This window comes from Mixophyes fleayi, chromosome 2 (genome assembly GCF_038048845.1).
Source record: "Mixophyes fleayi isolate aMixFle1 chromosome 2, aMixFle1.hap1, whole genome shotgun sequence".
Taxonomy (NCBI): domain Eukaryota; kingdom Metazoa; phylum Chordata; class Amphibia; order Anura; family Limnodynastidae; genus Mixophyes; species Mixophyes fleayi.
The window spans coordinates 62589838-62607482 of NC_134403.1; the positions used below are offsets into that span (position 1 = coordinate 62589838).

At 40.7% G+C, this 17645-nt stretch overlaps 1 protein-coding gene across 3 annotated transcripts in view; it reads left to right on the plus strand.

Annotated features, from left to right (window-relative positions):
- The first annotated feature begins 320 nt into the window (after window positions 1-320).
- LIMA1 (LIM domain and actin binding 1) overlaps window positions 321-17645 on the plus strand; it is a 34020-nt gene continuing 16695 nt past the window's right edge. For 2 of the 3 annotated variants that reach the window (XM_075199111.1, XM_075199113.1), the window contains exons 1-3: window positions 322-445; window positions 3583-3705; window positions 11521-11566. In XM_075199111.1, coding sequence (XP_075055212.1) covers window positions 3593-3705; window positions 11521-11566 — 159 coding nt within the window. In that variant the 5' untranslated portion in view covers window positions 322-445; window positions 3583-3592. Of the gene's footprint in view, window positions 446-3582; window positions 3706-11520; window positions 11567-17645 lie in introns of all 3 variants that reach the window. The other variant, XM_075199112.1, reaches the window with a different exon arrangement.

The window sequence follows — 17645 nt, forward strand, 5'->3', positions numbered from 1 at the left end:
GCTAAAGAAATAGAACTTTGAAATAACACCAGCAAACAATATATTTTGTATTGTAATTGAAATCATGAAGTAAAATAGGTAGTTAACATGAGCTTTCTTCAGACATAATAGATATATGGTACAAATCTATAGCTATGTGAGTGTATAATGCAGATGCTGTTGTTGGGTTAGGTACAGCAGATCATACTGCTCGGAATGCAGGGAGAGTCCACGGACTAGTCACTCACTGACACCCGCCTCTGTCGAGTAACTCGCGCCCTGTAGGTGGCGCTGCACGATCTCCGCTCCTTTATATCAGGCGCTCAGCGGCACTGCCCGGTGACGTTGCCGTGTAGGCGGAGTGTGCAGGTGTTGGGCTGTAGCAGGTGCTCCCGGTAGTGACAGCTCAGTGCAGAACCAGAGGACGACAGGTCTCAATCCTCCCCGGGACAGACGTGACATAACGGTGAGTGTGTGATCTGTTCTACTATAGCTGGAGGAGATAGGTGTGTACACCCCGGGCATGATGCTAGTGTGTGGTCTGCGTCAAAGGTATGAAGCCTGTGGCACTACAAGTCCCAGCTGTACCGGCATCCACCCTCCAGCTTAGTAAATCTTGTTATCTGGTGTAAGTCTCCTGGTCAGTAGCTTATTGCCGGTGTCTATAGAACTGCTAGAAAGGAGTCTGTTACTACTGTATCTTGTTAGGTGTGTAAAGTGTGTGTTTAGTATATATAGACATGATTAGTACATGTCATGAACAACTTGTCCATATGAATAGTAAATTGCTTTGTGCATTATAATAGCGGATGGCTTTGTTGTCCTGTTCTAGGGAGCTCAGGGCAGGAAACCTGATCCTATACTGGCCTCCTGCACCTGTACTTCTCTCCATATCATTAATACCTGCAGTTTAATGAGTATCTGCTGTTCCCCCTCCCCCTCCTCAAGGTAGTTTTAGTTGGACTTTATAATTCCATTTAGGTAGAAACTCCTCACTACTCTGTTTAAAATGTATCCACAGATATGTACAGTATATGGTATACCTGCTGGTTTTCGCATAATGTAACTGTAGAGTTTGAGTTCTTGTTAGTAAGAAAGTTGGTAGATAACTGTTATACATAGGGACATTGTTATTGTTAAACTATTTATAATATCTGTATTGTTCCTTCTTTGCATGTGGTATAATCCATTAAATGTGAAAAACGAAAGCAAGTTTGCTTATCTAGATTGGCTTTTGTTAAGAACAAAATAATCATCCAGACCTATTGTCAATTGTTTGTTAATAGTCTCTTATGTTCGCACTCATCTGCTCCCTGGATCAATATCTGATCATTTTATTTGTTGGAAGTTTTTTTCCAACTAGTTTGTTCCCTTTTTTTTATTTTGTGTAGAATTTGTTCTCTGCTTCAAAACACTTTTTTGATTAGTGGACGCTTCCTTGTGTTACACTTTTCTTGACAAATATTTAATCCTTTAAATGCACAAGTAAATTTAAAAAGGGAAAACAAAGCGGATGAGTCAGGGTTTTTCATTATATAGTAAATAAAAGTTACATTTACTTCTGTTATGGTGGCTTTCTAAAGATTTATATGTTTCATTATCCACTTGTATTTGGTATGTCTCATTCATCTTGTTTCCTTGCACTGTTCTGATAAGGATATTTTGGATCCTCTCCTGTGCAGAGTTACTGCATGGAGTTAATGTATGCATTTGCGCCGATGACAAATGCTGCAGGAATGAGGGCAGTATATTCATAGGGAAAGCTCTTTGTGGTCACTGGGGTGTGACAAGTTTGTCTAGTTTTAAGACTGCAAGTTACTCTGTCTTGTCTCTGTGTTATTCTATTGATGCCACTTAGATCCTGTGTAGAATGTGGCCGTCAAACTCTTCTATAGATTTAGTTCATTTATGTATGTTATGGATACAGACAGATCTACTTCTTTTAATGCTGTGGGTTCTGGAAAGTGAAAGTTATGACTTGTTATAACTGCTCTGATTTCTTGTAAGAACCTGGGGACTTTAGTTTGTTTTATGGGAGTTAATTGGTGTTTCTAAGGCTTGGCATTGATTAGCTGAAATTTATTATGCTTGCAGCAGAATGAGTGATATAGATATGGAGACAGAGATACCTTACTTTGTCCATCAGTTTTTTAAGAAAAGAAAATGTGTGTAAAATGTTGACAAGTGTGTATATACCGGTTATAAGCTCCATATTTTTATATTTTTCATATCCCCCAATTGAGTTTAAAGCAGCAATCCCATGAGAAAAATAGTGTTTCTTTTCTTAACCTAAATCCCTGCGGAAGGCTATAAAATAGATAATGGTATTTTCCATGATTTGTTTCTTCGGGCTGCTATTTATAATTCTGCAGGGTCATCGGTTGCCATAGTAATCCGTCACATGGCAGATGATGTAATGAGCAAAGAGGCTTTAGAATGCCCCTCTGTGAGCCTGTGTAATTGGCAGCCATATTTTGTAACCTTCAGAGAGACTTTGAAAAGGCGATAATGATTTTTAGGACAGCTATGAAATGTGATTCACGCTTTAAAGGTACTTGCTATTTAAAGAAAAAAATAAACTTATAATGGATTCCAGCTTTAAGATAATATTTAAACACTCGTTATTTTCATCTGTTATGCTGGAAAATAACTTAATCTGCTTCTTTGCTGCTTTAACAGTGTTGTCATATGGGTGCTTCAATACTTGCGCTAGCATTCATAGCGCATCAATAGCTCCATGTTGACACATTCAGATCCCTCAGAAAAATACCGCATGCAGCATCTTTAGCTTTTCATGCTCCCATTTGTCCTGGAAAGTACAATTAAACCCTAAAGATTCGTTTCAAAGTGTCTGCAAGGAGCAGTTTGAGAGCTATAAACACTGGAGCGTTTCTAGCTTAAAAATTACTAGTGTTTAAATTTGCCTTCTGATGCCACCCTTGGGGATAATTGTTTTGCAGCTTGATGCAACATTGTTTCAACAAAGTAAAAATGAGCGTAGCTGCATTCAAGGTTATTGGCAATATGAAACCATAGTCAAAGTTATGTTGGAATAATAGGGAAGGAAATGTGAGCCCAGATTTATTTATTTTTTAAATCTCAAACTCAGCCTTCAAACAAAATCTTAAGTGTACAAGTAGATGGGTTAGAGTCAACTTGATTATTAGCAAATTGTAACATCAGTAGCCAGTGGACTATTTGCAGGTCTTATCAGTTAGGAGATAGAAGTAATAAATTCCTTTTAGCATAAGATGCAGTATTTACCAGTTGTATTATTATTCAAATACTTATGCAATTTTAACCCACTAAGTCCTAGCCTTATCTATGGTTAAAGCATTGTTATATTGGGTGTGTTAAGTATTCCAAACCTTCAGTACATTCCCTTTTCCTATCTGCTATTTGTGTAGTTTGGAAACTAAACTTCATAGCAAATGGTTACTGGTCTCACCCAGCCAAAGCTGGCATTCCATTATGCCAGACTGTTCCGGGCCTGTCTTCTACTATACAAATAACCTGCAGAAGCTACGGTCGGCAAAAGGTTTTTCTTCTGTAACTTTTTGGCTTGTTCCCCTGAGGATTCATATTTCTTTATCTAACCCTTAGGTTTCTGAAGATGGACTCTCGGTTTAAAAGGGGCCAGTGGGCCTCCCAGTCTCTCAGAGTAACAGCAAGAGAGCTGTCTCTTGTAAAGCCAAAGAATGCTGCTATCATGGAACGGTTCTCCAAGTAAGTTTATTACATGCAACCATGTATTTCTGTACTAGACTGTGATAATTTTTGTGTGAGAACATATGGAAGTCTACAACTGCTTAGTTAAACAGTCCTCCCAATTAAAGTGTGTCTGCCATCTACAGGCTTGGGAGGCAGACGTTGTGTGGACTACCAAAACTCAGCTTGTTGATTTACTTGGAACTAGTGACTAGTTCCCAGATAATTCATAGGTTACAATTTCATGGCTGCCTCCATTGTGGGTAGAGAAGTACTCTTTAAGGATCTCCCAAACATAAAAATCTGTAGTTCTTTATTTAAAAGTTCTATGTTCTGGCAAAAGTTTAGAGGACCTTTCTCCGTAGTGCCTCTTGCCCTATACAGATAGAAGGCAGCATTGAATCCAGTGCACTCTCTATACTCTCTCCTCGCTCATTTTCCTATAGACTGCACAGCAGGGGAGCAGGAAGGGGTATACAGATGCTGGTCTGGGAGAGCACATTGAAATGGCTAACATTGAAAACTACAGAAGACCTAGCTTAATCCACTGCATAACAATAGGACGTGTGGTTTGAAGCTGCATTATTGTCCTTGGTTTAATAAAGAGCCACCATGCTCTACAGTGCCACACTGTGGGGAAAACGGAGAATACATTAAATGGGGACATATAAGTCCTATAAAATAATTGCAAGTGTGAAAGCAAAAGGTAGGTAGATCCCTGCTCATGAGCTTACAATTTTAGTGGGTTAAAGGGCAGATCAAGAGGAGCAAGTGTGACAATTGGGATAGCAGTGAGGGTATACTGGTGTGTGAGTAAAGTAGACATTATCACTGTGAGAGATCTTTTTGCATGTTTGATTAGAGATGTTACCTTTTCTCACACCAGAGTTAGTGTATCTATGCACAGGTGCTGTTTCTAGTAGTGTATGTGTCTTTGTGATTCCTTTACTGATAAGCAAACCTATTCCTCCCTGCTCAAGTACATGCAGACATGCAGTATCCTGCCCTGACCACTCCTGGCAAGATTAGTCAGGCTACTCCTGTGAAATCAGTTAACCCTTCCCCCTGTTTGCTGCAGGAAGCCGCACCTATTAGTAGTGTGTGAAACACTGATCTTTATTACAAGAGGGTTAACGTAATCAATTTGGCAGCTTTAAAATGCGAAGATTCTGATTGTGCAATTTTTCATTGGAACTGCTTGTCGGACTCTCTGTAGTTGGAAGTTATTCCTGTGCATAGTTTTTTATGTTCCTGTACGTGTAGGCTAAGAAACAGATAATCATAATTAATGTCCTCTAAGTTGGTGATTGAGACGTTGATGTGTCTTATTATGATTTACACCATAATCTCATATCTGCTCTTACCCTGGTGTATTTAGAAGGTGCTACAGCTATGAAAATGTGTGTTTTTAAATACTGTGAATAGGTGCAATATTCCCTAGGAACCTGTCATACTTGAAGCTTTTTTTTATCCATTGGTGAGGCGACTGGTCACTAGAGAGTTGGTAGGCTTTCGTTTTTCAAAATGGCTGCTTCCACTGTGTGTAGCCTATTGGTTCACCTTATGCTGCACTGAAGACCTTAATTCTGTTCGAAGATGTTAATTGCGGAGGAGTCTAAAGCTCTGAAATGTATTATCATTGTTTCCTCATAAGCAATTGACATACACAGCACATCATTATTTAGTTTATTTATATAGTACGAGAGCTTTTATATACTTCCCAGTGCTTTACAGTTGGGATCAAACGCAGTAATAAAACAAGATTGGGTATTAACAGACAAAAGGCTACCTCAGGCAGGTATTGCAGCAAAGCAGAATTGTAGTTTTAACTCCTTATTATTACTAAATATCGGTCCTCTTTCCACTATGCAATTAAAAATGTGATGGTAGCAGAATTTAAATGTTAGGTTGGGGCTATACAGTCACTTGTGACTAGTGGCCCCTGCAGAAGATGGTGATGGTCTATGACAGAATATATAGCGCCCACTCCTAATGCTCCATCCATGCACTACTGCCTAGTAGTCATCCTGTGCTCCGAGATACTTTCTCCAGCTCACGTATTATCACCTCATGGTGATTGTGGAATGTTGATCTGGAATATTTTATGTATGTGTTCTGCTCCTCACTATCCCCACCTCTGATGACTCACAGTTCCTGTGTTTAATACATGTAAGTAATAGAAGTGTGCACTTTGTCAAACAATAAGTGTGGTCAGACTGTGTGTAAACAAGCTGTAATTCCCGGAGACTGTTGGCTAGTGTAACTGGGCCCTAAGGGTAATTAAAACCACACAAACTCAATTTATTAAAGGTTTCCGTATGATTTATCTAATTGACTTGTAAACAAATATATTTTTATAGTTCAAGGTACAGAAAGGCTGTCCTCTCATTCTGTGAGGAGGTTTGCTAAAAATATCAGTTAAACAGCCCATTTACAGCACCCCATTGTTGTCTAACCATCAGAGACCACCTCCTATGTGTGTGATACAATTCCACCTCTATGCTCCGCGTCCCTTCCATATGGCAGACAAAAGTTCTTTATCAGACATTTGTTTAGCGGAGAACAGGGGGAGGGAGCTCTCTTGACTGACTACCTGCTCTGTATAAACAAACTCCCTGTATTGCCCAGAAATAACATCAAATACAGTATGTTTACACCTACTTTGTTCTCCACACCGGGCCATCTTAACATTATGGGCCCCTGGGCAAAGCAGTGCACTGGGACCACTACCTACACAACCACTCACAGCAATAAAAATGTAAATTATCGATAAAATTAAGTTTATATGTCACCTGCAAAAAAAGTCAGTGTTTTAAACATACTGTATTACAGAGATTAACGCACCTAAAAAAAACTTTTTTATTATAAACAAAATAATTATAAACAATGAATAATTTATTATCAGTGTTCAACACTGTGTCCTCCATTATGACCTTCTGATTCCCCCCTGTGTCAGATTCTGTGCCCTCCATTATTCTTCTATTCTTCTTTTTGTCACCCATCACTTTGTCTATCCAAATCTATCGCCAATTTCTCCCTTTTTTTTTTTTTTTTCTTCTTTCTTACTCGCTTGTCCATCGCTCCGTGGCTCCTCCATGCTGCGCTCCTCACTGAAAATTTAGTGCGAGCGCAGCACAGAGGATGGGAACGGGGAGGTAGACGAATCGCCACTGCATGACCGCACAAGTTCTCTTTTTCCTTATTACTTCAGAGCCCTGCCTATGGGGCCCCCTCGGGCAGTTGCCCAGCGTGCCCAATGGGAAAGACAGCCAAGCCCTCACAACAGAGACAATTGGGTTAGAGTCCCTGCATGGGTTATTGGCATTAAAATAGATTACAATATAGTGCACATAGGGGGAATACAATTTGGCGAGATGTCTAAGGGAACAGTCCCTGGAGACACCATGCTGCACAGTTTTTACTCACATCTCTGCTCATTTTGTCTCGCATCCCACAGAGATGTGCAAAGAAAATGAGTGAGGATTCTATACCGTATTAGCCGGCAATGTGTACAGCCAGAGATAGCCGGCGGCACCGCACCTACTTGAGTACCCCCCATTGAGATTAAAGTTTCTTTTGACTCTCCTTTCATTTGCAGGAACACAAAGTCTTTTTAAGACACACAAGGTACCTCTAAGAGCTGGACAGCGCTTTACGCTTGCTGCTCATGGGGTTAGTTCATGGATGAATGTGTGTGGGGCTCTGCTGATTATGAAGGATGGCTAAAAACAACTGGATTCTATCTGGATTTTAGTCATGCCTTGTCCAAAATACATTCAGCAGGTGACCACTACAGTGAGTGATCATTGGATGGTCACCAATGGGATCCAGCCAAACTGTACACATCTGACTGTTCAGTGATATGTAATGTATGTGTTTAGTGTGGTTGGCTAACTGTCTTCATGGATCACTGGCCTGTCAAAGTTCACCATGCTATTATATTTTCTGTTGCACGCTGTCTGTATTAGTGAGCGATATGTTTCAGTGACCTTTGAGATCTGACTCTTGCATACTGTGACTAAAAGTTTTCATACTGGGATCTGTCTCTTGGATATTTAGTGTACTGTTTGGAGATGCCGGTCACAAGCTGTGGCTCTGCAGATTACATTGTAACATCCTAAATTAGAGCTGTTCAGTGGTGTCAGAGTCGGTCTATCCAAATCTTTTGGGAGCCTGCATGATCATTGGCTTTTAAGCTGTATTCGGTGAGGTTCTGAATACAGAAAATTAACTCAATCGTCTGCACATCTGTTAATTCACCTGTTGTCTGCTGTGTGGGTGGTGGTACAAGAGCCTGTCGTGTCATTGGCATGTTGACAACATCCCAGATTATTCCAGGAGATGGGTGTGATCCTCTTGTGTGACCTGTGCCTTGTTTCCTTGTTAGTGAGGACAGAGCTGGAGTGTCATGGTATGAGGAGGGGAATGGAGGCAGCAGGCGCAGGCTCCCCAAAAGCACAGTGCAGTGATATCTGGCTCCTGTAACCCTTATGCAGGTGGTGTCAAACTCTCCTCCTGTATAAAACAAAGTTCATACATCAAATTTGTATTTATTTAATCAGCATCAGTCCTTGGTTTGAAAGAATCGTGTTTGAATATTTAATGTAATCTCTTTAGATATTTCAAGCAAACTTTGGTCACCTTTCGATAAGTTCCATTTATATAATTAAGGAATTTTTGCAAGATATGATCCATTGTCCCATTCACAACAGACTTCTTTCTGGGTTATGTTTTAAAGCATACTTGCCAACTCTCCCTGAATGTCAGGGAGACTCCCTGAAATAGGGGTGATCTCCCTCACTCCCTGAAGAGTCTGGCATTCTCCCTGATGCTGAGCCAGTGCAAGAAATGGTTGGCCTCACCATCTGTGGCATGATGACACAGTTCAGAAATTGTGTCCTATGTCCATGTATTGATGCCTATGGTGGCCATTTTCATGGAGACCAAGATTTAATCAAAGACTCATAGGTAAGACAACATGACTTGAGTAATGGAAACAGAAATAGAAAAGACACTTCAGTCTCTAGAGATTCATTAGTTGATTTTCTTTAACGCATAGTACCCTAACCCTACTCTCCCGGAATGTCTGGGAGACTCCCGCATTTCTGGGAGAGCAGGGCAACCTCCCGGTTCTCGCCCCTGCAATAGATAAGTGGCGGGGTGGGGGGCCTTAATGACGCAAATATCGTGTCACCTTAGCCCCACCCCCTGCTGTAATTTCCGAAAATTGTGACAATCGTTTAGTGGGCGGTCCAAAATGATTTGATGCTTCAAGCCCCGCCTCCGCATGCCCACCTCCCCCAGGATCTCCCTGAAGCCAACGTGGAAAAGTTGGCAAGTATGTCTTAAAGTGATCCTGTTGCTTTTTATATTTATGAAGTTTTACATAGGGCCTTAGTATTTATATTCTCCCTTTGCCTAGGAGAGATAATATAGCACTGTATACCATCTTACTCACACCAGTCATGGAATTTGCATCTTTCTGCAATGCAACCACTGATATAAGGATCATCAACAGCAGCTATTTTTAAAGCGCCACTAATTCCGCAGCGCTGAACAGAGAACTCACTTCAGTCCCTGCCTCATTGCAGTTTAGTCTAAATTCCCTGACCGACACAGACCAAGAGAGACTAGGGTCAATTTCATGGCAGCCAATTAACCTACCAGTATGTTTTCCCTGTAGCTTCAGAATATGATTTCATGTTATGTCTGTAAAGTACATTAAACATTCCATGCCCCATGAGAGTGTTTGGACCAAGAATATTTATTTTACCCTCTTGTCCTCTGTTACGTAAATAAGTAATCTGCTTTATTACCGTGCATTCAGCACATTACAGTAGTTAATTATTCAGTGACTTCTTTTTTTTTTTTTCACTGAGGTCAGCTTATGGGTTACCTATTGCTCTCTTTGGAATGTTCTCAATATTTTCTCTAACAGAAAGGGCAACAGTAAGATTATTATGGTTTTGCAGTCAGAAATAGATTTTTATCTATACAATGTTTTATTGTATATTTATTTGTCAGTGATTTGACAACTTTATTTGTACATCCTACCATTGCACAGTAATGCTGACCTGTGACCAATGTGTCTATACAAAGGGAAGATCAGATTGTACAGATGTGATTGTGGCGCACGGCCACATTTCTGGGGTCTTCATTTATTTTGGGCAATCGTTCACACGTACACATTAATATCACCTTTTGATTGCCCACTCTGCAGGTCCAGTTTAAGTATTAAGCTTATGTTGTTGTTGGTTGTTATTATTAATAATAATAAACTTATATTTTTATATCCTAGAAATATATAAAGGAAAAAGTAAATTGAGAGGGCTAGGATGCCTTTAGTTGTTGCCTAAAGTTAGCCATAATCAAATCTAGCTAGCCGGATTCATTGACGGTTTATTGTAATTCTATTTGTTTCACTTTTAGCAAATATTTGCTTTCTTTACAAATGATCACATTGCTAAAAAATGCTGTTTCCTGTTTGCATAAAATGTGAGATGCCATAGAGCTAAATGTCCAGCAAATCAATTGTTTAATCAAAAATAATATATGTAATTTCCAATATAACAATATTTTGGCCATTAGTGTTTTAGTTTTGTGCTTTTAGGGTTTTTTTTTCTACCTGCTTTCCTGGAAAAGACCAGAGAAACCCAAAATCCTGGGATTTACCTGAATCGCCTGTAGATTTCAATTCTGCAAGTGATGTCGTTGTGCGGTAGACAATGGAGAGCTTTCAGGTGACAAACTGCAGCCTGGGATAGAAAAGAGCAAAACAGCCAAAGATAAAATCTAATCAGACTTCCTAGGTACTTTCCCAGTCGGTTGGGTTTGCGTGTGTTACTGGGTACTTACTGAGTCATGTGCACTTCTGTCCTAGCGACTCCAATATCCAGAGTGGGTTCAGTCCACCGGCTCTTTGTCTCCACTCCCACTGTCAGCTGGGCTGAGCCAACCATTCAGTACAGGTGCTGAGGCTGTGAGGGGACTACCTTACTGGGGAAGGTGTCTATAGTGGACATCTATGTCCTATTACATGAGAGTCTGGAATATTCAATATCACCTTAATGTTTAGTGTGTAAGATGTTTACTCTCTAGCACACAACCAGTCTCCTGTTAGTGGATATACAGTTTAGGAATTACTACGTATGTAAACCAATGCTTTCAAAGCTTATTGTGACTAAAGGGAAACCATCTTGCAGACTTAATGACTCCAAAATAAATAAATAAAAAAATGTGTATATATATAATTTTAAATTGCTTTTTTTTCTCTTAAATAATAAAATGGATCATTCTGATCACATAATTGACTTTTGGGGGTATATTTACTAAACTGGGTTTGAAAAAGTGGAGATGTTGCCTATAGCAACCACTCAGATTCTAAATAAATGAGAACTAGAATCTCATTGGTTACTATAGGCAACATCTCCACTTTTTTTTCAAACCCGCGTAACCCGCAGTTTAGTAAATATACCCCCAATAATATGCCTTGGTGTTTTTCCACCACAATATGCACCATTGTCCATTAATTGTGAGCAGTCAGCTGTGTGAGGAGAGTTGTTTGATAAATGTGAAATGTGTGGATGAGAGCAGGAGAATAGTTGTAAACGGTGTAATATACAATGTGTACCGTTATATCTGTTGCATGGAGGCTCATTGTATGTGTAGACTTGGTGGCGTTGAGGTTTTGGGAGAACAGCCGGAAGTGGCCTCTTGTGGCTATGGTTGTATCTACCACTATGTACACCGGCTGTCTTGTACAGATAAATAATTCCTTTAAGGTTAGACCTTTGTTATAGGCATATAAATATTTTTCTTTCTTGTTTCCATCAGGTATCAGAAAGCTGCCGAAGAATCCAGTGTGGACAAGAAGAGAACTGTAAGTAGCCTGTAATCGTCTGTCTTGCAAAACAAAGAAATGTTGTTATCCCTACAAATCCTTACGTGGTCAGGAGCATTTGAAGCATGCAGAGAAATATAACTTCCATCCTGCATGCTGGTTGTGTTTCTATATCGTGTGCATATATTTTTCTTTAATTTACCTTCTTTACTACTTTTTGGAAGTTTCCACCCTGTCTGTATATAGTCTGCGAGTCAGTACTGTTGGTCCTTCCTTCTCCCAGTGCAAGAACTCTCCTCCCATTAACAAGGCCGGCACTACAATAAAAATAAATGGCAGTAAATAACAATAAAAAAGCAAAAAATAAAGTGTGGCGTTTACCCCTTCCCCCACCACCACCAAACAGCTTAAAAAAGTTATCACCTCAAACCCAACGCCTAGGGGTGTGGAAGGAGCACAGGGCTGGGTACTCTTTTGTTTTGTGTGGACCCAATCTTCCCAGGGAATGCAGTCCCATGCTGGCCAGCCTGGGGCTGGTTAGTCATTATGGAAGGAGGACCCACCCTGCTGGTTCCACAGCCTAGTGCTCTTATTAGTAAAATGATTAATTAAAAAATGTACCTACTGTTGTCGACATTTTAACTGTGATGATATAATGAACATGTTGACAGTATGGTGTCAACATTCTCAGTGGCAGCTATTTAGGCTACATCCCCAGAAGAGTTATAACTTTATATATTACACACCTTACTCTGCTCTCGCAAACCTAGTGGGATCAAGCATGGAGAAAATGTACACAAATGAGATATATATTATTTTTTTTTGATGGCCAACTCCATAGTTATTAAAAGTTTTTGCTACACAGTTGTCTCTTCTGGCTTGGTCTGCAAATGTGAGTTGCAGCACTGAGCTGTTAGTAAAGTTGTAGTATTTGGTGAGAGATGCAGTTTGATGTAATCATACATTTGTCTCTAACATGGCCTCACATTGCATTCATGGATGCAGTCGGTGAAAATCTGTTCTTTAACCAATATCTGAAATGTTATTACTGGAGCCTTCCTAATTTGATCATACACCTACTCTACAGGTGTCTGACGTATGGTCATCCTTTTCAAATGCATTTGCATGAGTAATATACAGGCAGTAATTTGATTTACAAGTGAATTAATGTAAATGTGATTAATGAGTTGAGTTGATTTGCTTCAAAACTTGGCAACTTTCTTAGTTTGTTTTATTTGTGTATTTTGTTTTGATTCTTATGCAAGCTCAGAATGGTTTTGTGAATGAGTAGGTTACTTAAAGGGCATGTTCATAAAGTCACATCTATTGATTAACCCAACCGCATGATGCCCTTTGTGGTCATCTGAATGTTATATTAGACAAATGCAAATTTGGTGACCGGTACGTAAATAGGATTTATGTTCTTTCTGACAAGGTTTCTGTCTTCTGTTAATTGTATACTACAATCAGTAGATCACAGCTGTTTGTTTACCTGATTTTAAGTAATTAAATTGCTACTTTGCTTTTCTGTAACTGCCAATTCACTGAGCGCCAGGCAATCGGATCTAAGTGCAGTTTGGAAACACAAAAATGTTGCAGAAATGGACAGATCTGGAGGTTTGGTCTCTGGCTTTTCAATAGGATTCTGCTTTACCCAGTTTGTGTTGTTAGCTGGTGGACCTGTACCCTGCGTCAGAGAGTGATCACCCCTCTGCGTTTCCCAGTCCTCAGCAGATAGATTGGGATAGCTAATTGTGGGTCCAGACAGCACTGACTTATGGCCGGTTTGAGTTGAATGGTCCATTTGATCATTATAGATGGCTGTGTCTGGCAGCTTACACATACAGATGCGGTGTGCAATGCTGTCCAGTAGTACACATTTGAGACAATGTTTGTAGTATTGTCCCCTGCTGGTAGACAAAAGAATAGTCTTACTCAATGCGTGCTGCAATTTTTTGCGCACATCTGATTATTAAATTAATTGCTTGTATTCCATACTTAGGATCCATTTTAACTCCATATTTAGGATTATAATGCCCAGCCCATGTCATTGCACCTCATTTACAGTATTATACAGAGCTGTATGTTCATGGCAACATTTCATATGTCCCTCCTTCAGGTGTAAAAACCTGCAGTTTATAACCCCATTTGTCTACAAGCCTAATGTATACAGAGCCGGGTTCTCTCCTGAATTGCCCGTTTCATTGAGCATGGGGGCATTCTTACCCTGGCAACTTGGTATTTGTTTTGTTGTTTTTGGCAGAAGGTGGAAAAAGTGTCTATGCCAGGCATGTTAAACCCAAAACCCCAACTGGGCAAAATTATCAAAGTCTAAGATTGTGTAGGCCGCAAGAAACAGAAAAGGTCTCGCATGCGGTTTTGTAAGGTTTATTATGAAGAATAAACAAAAATAAATTATTTTCTTCCCGATGCTTATGCTTCGCCCTCCATGCTGCTTTTGCTCCCCTTCATCTGTCTGCCCTGTTTCACACTGTGCCCTCCATGCTGCTTTTGTTCTCCTTCACCTGTCTCCCTGTCTCACACTGTGCCCTCCATGCTGCTTTTGTTCTCCTTCACCTGTCTCCCTGTCTCACACTGTGCCCTCCATGCTGCTTTTGCTCCCCTTCACCTGTCTCCCTGTCTCACACTGTGCCCTCCATGCTGCTTTTGTTCTCCTTCACCTGTCTCCCTGTTTCACACTGTGCCCTCCATGCTGCTTTTGTTCTCCTTCACCTGTCTCCCTGTTTCACACTGTGCCCTCCATGCTGCTTTTGTTCTCCTTCACCTGTCTCCCTGTTTCACACTGTGCCCTCCATGCTGCTTTTGTTCTCCTTCACCTGTCTGCCTGTTTCACACTGTGCCCTCCATGCTGCTTTTGTTCTCCTTCACCTGTCTCCCTGTTTCACACTGTGCCCTCCATGCTGCTTTTGTTCTCCTTCACCTGTCTCCCTGTTTCACACTGTACCCTGCATGCTGCTTTTGTTCTCCTTCACCTGTCTGCCCTGTCTCACACTGTACCCTCCATGCTGCTTTTGTTCTCCTTCACCTGTCTCCCTGTTTCACACTGTACCCTCCATGCTGCTTTTGCTCCCCTTCATCTGTCTCCCTGTCTCACACTGTACCCTCCATGCTGCTTTTGTTCTCCTTCATCTGTCTCCCTGTTTCACACTGTGCCCTCCATGCTGCTTTTGTTCTCCTTCATCTGTCTCCCTGTTTCACACTGTGCCCTCCATGCTGCTTTTGTTCTCCTTCACCTGTCTCCCTGTTTCACACTGTGCCCTCCATGCTGCTTTTGTTCTCCTTCACCTGTCTCCCTGTTTCACACTGTACCCTGCATGCTGCTTTTGTTCTCCTTCACCTGTTTCACACTGTGCCCTTTAGCCTGCTTTTGCTCCCTTACCTTTTTATTGCCTTTCTTCTGTCTCGTTGTTGCTTCTCTGTGTGCTCCATGCTGCAAATGTCAGGGGTGATAACGTCATGCCCAACACATTCAGTGCGAAGGGAGGAAAGCACCTGTATTTATTTGCTTTTCTGGGCTGAAAAAAATACATGTTTGGGCCACAAGTTCGGCACGTCTGTTGTATGCTATATGGGTGATAGTACTGTTTTTCTTCCTTTTTGCAGTATTAAAGCGTGCCCAGTGTCTGTATGCAACGGAGGAAGACTTGAGTGATTAAAAACTATCCCCACCATGATATGGACAGTGTATTGTGTTAATGTATTGCACAATAACCCTAAAGCCTTCTTGCCTACTTTTTCCAGGGGAGGTCCAAAGGGCATGGAGGGGACACGACGACGCGATTTGTGCCCTAACTGCTCTGCCCCCACAGCACAATGATATGTTTGTGTAATGGTGGTGGTGGGGGGGTGCTATGGTTACGCAACACGTGGAATCAGGACCCGCCTGGTGCATCCTGATGACACAAATTGCGTATTATTGCCCTGTCCACTTTACAGTAAGGAGAGACGGGATCTGGGAGGGTGGCTTATTCTCCCTGATATTCAGAGACTAAGAGTATATTATAAATCATAATCCTCATCTATTTATATAGCTCTAGCTAATTCCATAGCACTTTACATTTGGGAACAAACACAATAACAAAACAATACTGGTTAGTACAGTCTTGACAGATGTAAGAGGACCCTGCTCACAATCTATGGGAGATGGATTTTGTTTACTGCTGTTCTGTTTTATTTTTCTTTTATACCTAAAGTGTTCAGATTTTCAATAGCTCCCACATTATTTTTTACTATACATAGAATTTGATGGCAGACAAGAAACACTTGGCACATCTCGTCTGCCCATTTTTTTAAGCCTATGGTAACCTCCAACCTAGTTGATCCTTTTATTCTTTGTAAGGATATCCTTATGTCTATCCTAAGCATGTTTATATTGCTCTACTGTAGTAGCTTCTACCACCTCTGATGGGAGGCTATTCTAGTTATCCACTACCCTTTCTGTGAAGTAGTTTTTCCTCTGAATCTGCTTCCCTCTAGTGTCAGTGCATGTCCTGGTGTTCTCTTCCTTTGAGGAATGTTTACCTCCTGTACCTTGATATATTTGAACGTTTCTATTATGTCCCCCCTTCCTCTGTTTTGCTTCAAGCTATACATATTAAGATCTTTTAGTCGTCATTTAAATTAATATATATATATATATATATTTTTTTTTATATATTTTGCTGGTTGTCTGATTATATTTCTCTTTACATTCCCCATTTATGTGGAATATGTTGGTTTATAAATACTGAAGAATTTGGCCACCTTAATGACATTCCCAAAAAAGTTGTATTTTATTAGTGGTTGTGACTAGAAACAGTATGAATGCAACATAAAAATATTTGGGTGGTTTCTCACATGCTCTGGTTTTGGTTGGGGTTTTCCACGTCCTACATTAACCATATCAGTTCTCCAAGCTTGATGTACGTATTGTCTAAGAGATGGGCCTTTCTGGGCAGGAACCTACTTGGAGGTGCAGTGTGTATTCGCTCTGCAGTACCCTCTGTGATTAATTCCATCACTCAGACTGCAGACAGGGCCTGAGCTGTCAGACATTCCTGAGATGGACAGTGGGGGGTATGAGTAAGAGGAGAGTGATGAGCTGTAATCCTGCAGAGATTGATTGCCTTAGAAGTGAGGTTTTCTTATCTGATAAGGTAGGACTTGGGAGACCTAATGAGATTTTCTTGTTATATGAACTCTGACCTTTTATAAATGAAAATTATGTAGTTGCTATATCAGTGTTCATATAAAAAATAAACTTGAAAGCAAAGCACTTTTCACTATGTTTGTGAACTGGCAAATATTACTATTGGCTTCTACTTATTTTATTGCAGATCTTCAGTCTGTTAGTTGAGGGCGACCTCAAGCCACATTATTTTTGCCTGCACAGTATTGTCTGAGATATCTCTAAACCTATATTGTCACCTGGAAGAGGTAGAGGGAGTTCTTTCCTCTGCTTCCTCAAACATTGACTGTTCACTTATCTGTTCTCTCTTCCCGGTATCCCTGTCCCCCAGTTTTCCTTTGTGGCAGTAGCATCTTGTGATATCCCATTTTGGCCCTACAATATGTCTGTTTTGCACACTTACCTGTCACTGAGCCAGCAAAGATGGTGCCGTTACTTCAGCATGTGATGGGGTGGGAGACTTAGTCCCAATATAGCTGCTAATCACTTCTAATTCTGTAAAGCCTGGCCGGCTGTCACGGCAGCTGCAGTAATACCGGTGGTTCTCCCAGGCACAGAGGCCGCAGTAATGCAGCAGCGACAGGTAGCGTCCCTCCCGACCATACTTTTATTCGCTATGTGAAGACCTGGGGTAGTGTTTTGCAGCACACTAATTTTGTATACAGGGAAGTGGTTTTTGTGTAGGTAGACCCACATTATGGCCCTTAGAAGCCATGTTTATTGCCCATTGTCTGATGACTCTGCAGGCTTAGGATACTTTATAACCACTTGTAGTCCCGCTATAGAGCTACCAGTAATATTTGTGTCGCTGTGTATACCTATGTGAAATATTTGTTACTTTGGCTTGGGCATGTTATCCCACTCACTATTCCTGCTGATGATTAATTGTGAGATTAGTCTGTCTTTATTTCGCTGAGTACTGATCTTTTC